At 52.1% G+C, this 8,907-nt stretch overlaps 1 protein-coding gene across 1 annotated transcript in view; it reads right to left on the bottom strand.

Annotated features, from left to right (window-relative positions):
• Positions 1-7,989, bottom strand: part of TNPO2 (transportin 2) — a 27,318-nt gene extending 19,329 nt beyond the window's left edge. Inside the window, exons 1-7 of the mRNA XM_024219806.2 lie at positions 7,880-7,989; positions 7,475-7,550; positions 6,037-6,186; positions 5,020-5,126; positions 2,584-2,717; positions 1,137-1,218; positions 134-256 (exon numbers count right to left, since the gene is read on the bottom strand). Of these exons, the coding sequence (XP_024075574.1) occupies positions 134-256; positions 1,137-1,218; positions 2,584-2,717; positions 5,020-5,126; positions 6,037-6,186; positions 7,475-7,550; positions 7,880-7,978 (771 nt within the window). The 5' untranslated portion in view covers positions 7,979-7,989. The remainder of the gene's footprint in view (positions 1-133; positions 257-1,136; positions 1,219-2,583; positions 2,718-5,019; positions 5,127-6,036; positions 6,187-7,474; positions 7,551-7,879) is intronic.
• Positions 7,990-8,907: the final 918 nt, after the last annotated feature.

Raw genomic sequence — 8,907 nt, 5'->3', positions numbered from 1 at the left:
CACACACACACACACACACACACACACACACACACACACACACACACCAGTTAATTGCTGATTTGACCCCCAGCGTCCCCAGAAAGCCCATTCCGCCACAGAAGAGCCTGCGGGATCCCGCTCTGGGACTCACCTGAATGATACTGTGCATGTGAGGGATCAGACGATCGATCCGGACCTCTAGCAGCATCACCAGCGCTCGGCAGACGTTCTTCCGAACCTCGGGGTCTTCGTCCACCGCCAGAGCGAACAAGTGCTACGGGGAAAGGGGGAGCTGGGACTCATCGACACCATGGGTCCCTAGAGCAGGAATTCCCTAGCTGACGTCCATGGCATGGAAGAGAGAGGCCTAGCCAGTCCCTAGGCCACTGCCTGACAGGGCTGGAGCAGGCTTGGGTTTCAGACAGCGCGGTTCTGGTTTAACTTGGGTGGGGGAGGGATTTCTACACACTACAGCGCCTGTGAAAGCCAGGGGAGAATTCCAGTGCACTGGGCTGTTTTGCGCAGGCCTACACAGAGGCAGACCTGTAGTACAGGAAGTTACGGATATATTCGGGACTGCTCAGCACAGGCCAGAAGTCCGGGGGAGGGGGGTTAAAATGGAGGCACGAGTCGGAGGCTAACACAGGAGGGAGATACGAGGTGGTGTTTGTACAAAGGGGCCAGACAGAGCTTGTGAATATTTGTCACCCCCGTCCGGGAGCAGGGCTCCACGGTTCTAGGCACGGATACAATAATGGTCCCTACCCCCCACGTGGCAGACAGTTCGGCTCAGGGGATAGCACCCTGGATCAGGAGGCAAGAGACCCAGGTTCTATTCCTGGCTCTGCGGGGTGACTTATGCAAGTCACTTCACCTCCGTGACTCGATTTCCCCAACTGTAAAATCTCCTTCATAAAGTGCTTTGAGCGCTACCGATGAAGAGCTACAGCTGGGTGTTATCACCACACTGGCGTTCTCTGGGATCGCAGGCTGTGGTGCACTCAGGGAGGTCTGCATACAGGTGCCTCATGGGAGAGCTGAGCACACCAGCAACATTAGGCCGGGCACGTCTGTCTAAGACCATCCAGGCAGAGTGCTGCACGTGGGTCTGGCCTGCCAGCGAGAGTGGGTTGAAATGCCTCCTGGCTCCTCACCTCGATGAAGGTGTCGATGTTATCCATCAGCGCCTGAGCTCGGTCCATGATGAACTGATTCACACAGGCGATGGCATGGGACCTGATCAAGGGGGGGGGAAAAAAGGTAGTGGGTCACTGAGATATTCTAGGTGGTCACCCTGCCACTCTTGTGAAACAGACATCGGGAGGCAGTGTGGCCCCAGTGGATAGACCTGAGTTCTATTCCTGGCTCTACTGGATGGGTGAGTGACATTGGGCAAGTCACTTTTCTTGGTGCCTCAGTTTCTTCACCTGTAAAATGGGGATAATGGGACCAACCTCCTTTGAAAAGTATTTTGAGATCTACAGATGAAAAGTGTTACATGAAAGCTAGGGATTGTTCCCGGGGTAGTGAGCTCAGCTTCCATGCACAAAGGAGGTGTGTGTCACTGCTCAAACAGCAGCCCCTGTCTAGTCATTTCAGGGCTTGACCTCCGATCTTCCCATGGGTGGGGACGTTAGTGGGACCAGTACACAGCTCTGATCTCAAGAGCTCTCAGCTGTTCCGTGGGCTGCATGCAGGCCCAGCTCCGCCCTTCAGCCTGTGCAGATGATGGAACCCAGTGGCATGTAGTTCACCAGGATGGGGTTCTCTTGGGAGAGCCTGTAGAAACCAGGGGGCCCTATCTAGACATTAAGGGGGGGGGGGGGTTGCCCTGGGGTTCCGGGGCCAATTTCTCCTCCTCCACTGTGGTGCAGAGGGTAAGTTGGTTCTTTCACCCCAGAAGGGACAGCATGGAGATCAAGAGGAAGGATGTGGAGTGGTTAGGGCACTACCTAGAATTCGAAGACGCAGGTTCAATTCCCTACTCTGCCACCTACTCCCTGTGTGACCGTGGGCAAGTCACTTAGCCTCGCTGTGCCTCAGTTTCCCATCTGTATAATGGGGATAATAGCCCTGCCCCATGGGGGGGGGAGGGGGGTGATGAGGATTAACATATAAAAGATGGTGAATGCCCAGATATTGTCGTGATGGGGGCCAGACAAGTAAGATAAATCATACAGGAGAGATGCTACTTAAATCTCATTCGGAGCATAACGTTGTGTAGCAGGATTGCTGTTCTAACTGGCAACTTGTACAGAATTTTCACTGCTCCTTCGGGGTCAGTTGTTGAACACTGTTCAGCTTACTGAGAAGCATGGGGCCATGCATTCTGCTCATCAAGAGAGAGCGGGGGGAGGGAGAAAAGAGAGAGATCCTCCACTTGGAAGCTCATTGGCATCTTGCCAGCGATCATGGTCTGGCTCTGGTACCAGCCCAGAGACATCCCCCGATGCAGAAAGCGAATGCACTCAGGAAAGGGAAGTGGGAGGTTACGAAGGGGCGGGCTCCGGCGAGGTTTCATCCACGCACGCCCAACCCGTACCCCAGCACTACGGCGAAGAGCGCAGCACTCCCCGCACCGCCAGGCAAGCGAATACGCACCTGATCTTGGGGCTGCAGTGCTTGAAGAACTGAAGGAACTTGGGAATCATGATGTTCAGGGGTCGATTCAGAGCATCGCTGTCCAGGAGTTCGGAAGAATCCTCACAGATCTTCTGCAAGGCACCGAAGGCCCCCTAAACACAACAGACTCGTCAGCTCACTCACAGAAGGGTCCACAAGGGAAGAGGACTCGTTAGAGCCTTGTAAATAAGAACCCCGGGTTATTGAGAATTCCTCTAACCCAGAATTCCTTTTTAGCCTTCCCTCAGAACCTCAGCCAGCTCCCGCAGAAAGCAGCCAGTGAAGGGCCCAGTTAAAGTGAGGGCTCTTGCAAGAACCTGGATCTTCAGATCTTGTGCTCTAGCACCGCACATGCTGTGGGGATGCTCCTGAAAGTGACACAGGCTAGCGGTCTGAGCATTCCACTGAAGCCAGGACTTCCGGAGCCCCACCCCCAGTTCTATGGTTACCTGCACACCTCAAACCGGGAGGTGTTCCTTAAGGCTGGGAGGTACTATCCCACCACAGCTGGGGAAATGGAAGCACAGAGAGATTTGGCTAAGGTCCCACAGGGAGTCTGTGGAGGAGCTGAGATTAGCACCCAGATCTTCAGAGTCCCAGACCAGCGCCCCACCCCAAGGCACGACGCTGGCGTCTGACTACAGAGCGAAAGGGAAGATTGACGTTTGTATGGTGCTCGGGAGAACAATGCAAAAATAGCTTTGTACGGACACACGCAGGTGAAATCTAAACTCAACCCATGAGTGTTGACAAAGAAGGGATGGAAAATGTCGCCTGGCTGCTTGTGTACTGCTGTGAGCACTCCCAGGCCCAAGCACAATGGTTACCATTGAAGTTATGGTGATAACCACAGCTATGTAGAAGGCAACGCTATCACTATCACCAAACCTGAGGAAGGCAGTGCGGTCTAGAGGGCACGTCACTGGACCACCTGCTGTGTGACCTCGGGCTTCCCACTCTGTGCCTCAGTTTCCCCCCTCACTCACCCTCTCTCGTCTATTTAGACTGTGAACTCTTTGGGACAGGGATCATCACTCCCCCTAGCCACTTCAGATGGACCCAAATTGGGGTTTCACTGGACCCAGACAGTAACTGGACCCAAGGGCGCGCCGCTGCAGGGTGTGGGAAAGTACTTGCAAGGAGCTGCCAAGATTTAGCCTTATCTGCATCTCTGCTTTGCACAGGATCCAAGTTCTGTCCCACCTCACTGGAGAGTTTCACAACTAAACCAAGGCGCTGCTGTCCCCGCATCTTCAGTCTCGGACTAAACAATAGTAGCATTGATGGAGTCAACTCGACCCCTCTCCTGATCACTTCGGGAAGGTATTCATTTCAAAGGCCAGACAAGGCAATTCAAGTGCTATTAAGCAAGGACAGTCTAAGCCCTTGTCTATGCGGGAAAACGGAGTAGAATAGTCGTAGCAGTATAGCTAACATGAGTGCTGGGAGGAGTTCTGTCCACTTCCTGTTCTCTTTTTGTCTGCCCCCCCCCCCCCCACATCCTCACTCCAGGATGGAAGGATCAGGATTTGGGGGGGGAGGAGAGAGAGAGGGTGTGCAATTTTCCCTGGGCCCCTCTTTGAGAGGGCCTCCAAACTAAGGGGCATTGCAACCTGGTGCCAAGACCCTCTGTGACTGGTCACAACGCCACTCACTCAAGTTTGACCCAGACGTCCTCCATTATGACAGAGGGGCAGCTGGGCCAAACCCGGAGTGGGGAGCTGGGTCCATCCCCCTGAGCAGGAGCCGCCACTAAGGGGCGAATTTGCTCTCCAGCCTCCCCACCCCAAGTGGCTCTTTTTGGAAGAGTGGGGGCCCCCCCACTTTCAGATTTTGCCCCAGGCCCTGAAAAATGCCCATGCAGCCCTGGGAAGGACAGTACTTTACCCTACCCCAGTGTTTTCCATCTGCGGAATTCCAAGTGCGCTCCCCTCACAGAACCCTTATCTAGGTATTTACCTTGTCTGCCAGTGATGTTAGTGAAACATGAGATGCTTCGCACGGGGGTGTGTGTCAGCAGTGGGGATCACACTGGGGGCTGCTAGATCTAAAAGCATGAACATCTACTCTCTGAGCTAGAAGACCCACGTTTGTCAGCTCAAAAGCTAGACAGACTCATGAACTATGTACTCTGGTTCAATCCGACGGCTAGAGAACCATACTGCACAAGTGTGGGTTACATTAGGAAAGCAGACCCATTTTACAGAGGGGAAACCGAGGCACGATACCATAATACAGAAACATGGACATTTATCCCTATGGGGATCAGACTGAGATTTGACAACTCAGTTCACTCCGGGGCCACCCAGCTGGGCTGGATTTGAGCAGGTGACAGAGTTCGCCTTCGATACGCCCAAGCCGAGAAAGACCCTGACCTAATCCCGCGGCCTCCTCTCCCCGGACACCCCGTCTTACCTCACACGTGTTGTAGTCTTCGGAGTTCAGCAAGTTGCATAGCTGCGGCAGGAGCTCCGGCCACATCTGAAGCTCCCCCTTGGAAGCTATGGTGGTAATGAGAATCCCTGCCAGTTGGAAACACACAGGACATTTCACGCCTTGTGGTAAGCTCTGGTCATTTCCCACCCCAAACAGGTATTATCACCATCCCCTCCCCAATGCCTGCTCTAACACCGTGAGTTTAATCAGGCCTCCAAGCCCCTAGAACCACACTACAGTCAGACCCTTGTATCTGTCCGCTACCCCTTTAGCGGTAAGAAGGGGAGGTCAGTTTTCTCCAGGAACCACACGTTCCAGAAGCAGCGAGGCTACTCGAACTGCCCGGCAAGGATCAGGACCGGAGGCTTCTACACAAGAGGATTTCTGAGAATTAGGTAAGCAGACCCTTCTCGTTACAGACACATTCTTGCTCCGCATCGGTTCTGTGCACCTTTGACCCACGCCCGGTCGTTTTACTGACTTCGACCTGACTGACAAAGTTTTACCCGCATAACTAGGTCAGTAAAAGGCGTGATTATTTTAGCAACAGATATCCTGGTAGAAGCCCTAGTACAGTGTAACGGCATCTACATTAGGAGACAGGTTTGCTGCTTTAGTTATGCCAGCATAGTTAAGCCATCACACTTAGGGTACGTCCACATTACCCGCTGGATCTGCGGTTAGCGATCGATCCATCGGGGATCGATTTATCGCGTCTCGTCTAGCAGGGTTCAATCCCACCTCCTGCATCAGCTAAGTCCCCATCACCGATTCTTCACTGCCGGCGAAGCAGGAAGAGCTCAGGACCAGTGATTAGAAACCGACACAACATGGGCCATCGAGGATTTTCCAGGCCAGCGAGCACAGCCTCACTTTAAGGGGATCATTACAATATACTCCTCTCCCCTACATGCAAATGTACTTACATGGCATAAGCTACTTGAAATTGGACTAACTTCCCACAGTGCCACCCTGTCCCTACCCCGCTGCTCTTACCGATAGTGGCTCGGATAAGAGAGGAAGCGTCGCCAATGTTGTTCAGACATTCCTGTTTGATGAACTCCGCCACGGGCTGGGGGAAGCTCTGGTAGTGCGCCTTCACGTTGTTCTTCAGGATCAGCCCGCTGAGCGAGCGAGTCGGTTCGTCTGGTTAGAGAGAATTTTTGGAAGAGGGGGTGCGGGGTGGGGAGGAAAAAAGAGAACAAAAATAAAAAAATTCCATCAACAGCTGTCGCTGCGCCCCCCCAGAGGTGGTTGCATGTCTGTGAGTGATTGGGGAAGAAGAGATTTCTATACATATCGAGTCGGTAAAGCACTCTGACAGGCTGTAGGGTGAAAGGATATCAAGCATGTGGGTTTGGTTCCCAGGTACATGTGCCTATAATCTCAATGCACGCAAAGGTTTAGGATGCAGCTATCTGCCTTTTGTTGTTATAGTCACACTATACCTTCATCTCCAAACACAATGGCTTGCCATTCCTCTCCGAACACAACCCCCCTTCACGATGCGCTCCAAGGCTTTGCATTTCCCCTGAGACAGACAGTACCAGCCCCATTTTGAAGAGGCCCAGAATGAGCAGGAGGTAAACTCACTCACTGAAGAGGTCTCAGCAAGTTCAGCTGGGAATAGAACCAAGGAGTACTGGCTCCCAGTGCCCCTATTGCAACCACTAGTCCACAATCTCTCCCGCAGCTGGGAGCAGAACACTACAGGCTCAGCTTGGAGAGGAAGCCTGGCCCAGTGGTTAGAGCACCATGGGTTCAATTCCTGCTCCACCTGAGCGATCTTGGGCAAGCCATTTAGCCTCATCGTGCCTCAGTTTCCCATCTGTACAATGGGCATAACAGCACCTCCCTGCCTCAGAGGGGGTGTGTGTGTGTGTGTGTAAGATTGTGAGGCATCCAAATACTGGGGGGGGGGGGGGGGGGGGGCAGATCAGTACCTAACAATCACAGACTTCCCATCTCCTGCTTAACTACTGACCCAGTCTTCATCTCATATAGAGGCAGAGAACCTAGGAGTCCCAGATCCCTACTCTAAGCACTACCTCCAAGTTTTTAGGAAAGTCAGTCACTTGCAACAGAGCCTAGTTTTTGCAAGAACCCCTGTGGAAAAATCATTTCTAAAGCATTAAAATTTCAAGTTTACCAGATACTCCAGCAAGAACCTTGAGGGGCTTAAGGTGTCAGGCCTAGATCAGATACAAGCTCATTTAACAAGCAAGAGGGCCTAGCTCAGATATGTCTGTGGAGCCCGCCCACCCCCCACCGGCAAGGAAACCCACCTCCCAGCACTCAACTTTCTATTCTCTTGCTCACGCGAGTTATCCCAACAATCCCCAGCGAAGGAATTTCGCACATAAGAGACACTTAACGGCACAAGGACAAGTCCCCATGCATCTTCCATCCACTTTCATCACAGCAGACAACGTACCTTCCGATTTCAGCCGTGTCAAGACAAATATCAGGTAGTTATTGAAGTCGGGGAATTGGTTCAGTTGCTTCAGTTTCTACAGCGCTAGGTTAAAGAAAAAGGCTCACAGCCCAAACCGGGATTTTAAAGGAAGGCTGATGCACAGCATCTGTTTGGACCAGAGCGTCACAACATTAAGGACCAGACGGGCACGCTGCCAAGCTGCATGTCAGCGACACAGATTCTTCGAAGATAACAAAATAAATCCACGGGCAGGAGTACTAAAATTCCCCCCCATTTTAAGGCTATGCAGGGCACCTCGACTTAAAGGCCATTCGCTTTCAGCACAATTTACACAGCAAACATACACAACTTGGTTCTGCAAAGACTTTCTAGAGCGCAAAATGGGGCTTATTCCAAGGATACATCTTGGACAACACGCTGCGTGGCCGTGTTAGGAGACTGGGAATCTTTGAGTAACTGCAGCACTTGCTGTAGTCCCTGCTCATCTGGCTGCCAATCCATGGTGCAGAGCTGTAACTACACAGGAAGGAAACGAGGTTAATGACACTCCATTCAGAGCATCTCACTCAACTGCACCGAAGATCATAAGGCATTGCAGAACTCTGGCTGTCAGCCAGGATGGACCTGCACTCGCTATGACTGGACCCCGCTCTGATCCACTGCCTAAGAAAAGGACTTGTCAATGCATGTAGGTCCTGCCTGCCTTCATACAGAGGCAAGAAAAGTTTCTGCTGCTTCTGCAGGGACTAGACGTAGTGAAAATGCTATTTTTGTTTTAAGGTTTGGAGGGTGGGTTTAGCGGGGATAATATTAGCATTACATGTTACAGAGCTAGAGTGCCATCCAAAGCACATTTAAATCAATGGAAGTCTTCCCAGGAGCTTCAGTGGCTGCTGGATCAGGCCCTCACTGGATGGAAGTAGGGTGACCAGATGTCCCGATTTTATAGGGACAGCCCTGATATTTGGGGCTTTTTTTTATATGGGCTCCTACTACCCCCCACCTGCTGTCCTGATTTTTCACACTTGCTATCTGGTCACCCTAGATGGAAGAGGCACACGCTTCTGCTCCCCCAGCAGCATCACATCCATCTCCAGGGATCTAGGAATAATGTCAGGGAAACCGATGGAGAAAGTTTAGGGTGACAATGGGAAATGTTTCCTAATTGCAAGGGATCTGCTGCACTGTGGAATCAACTTCCCAAGGGAAGCACCATCATTTGGGATATTTAGAACTGGACTGGAGAACAAATTACTGGGGGCACTGGGAGAAATAGGTAGGGGGAAACCCCAAACTTCTATGGTCCCCCAAATGCTTATCACCAGGAAACCAAACCATGTGGGGAGCTCAGCAGAAGAGGAGCACTCGGTGGATTTAGAAATGAAGAGATTTTTGGAGGGCTATGCCCTCATCTTCTTTCCCTTGAAAAT

This window comes from Terrapene carolina, unplaced genomic scaffold, assembly GCF_002925995.2.
Source record: "Terrapene carolina triunguis isolate 2854851 unplaced genomic scaffold, T_m_triunguis-2.0 Scaffold833, whole genome shotgun sequence".
NCBI lineage: Eukaryota > Metazoa > Chordata > Testudines > Emydidae > Terrapene > Terrapene triunguis.
The sequence above is the reverse complement of the archived record's forward strand: the minus strand, read 5'-3'. Positions and strand labels throughout refer to the sequence as shown.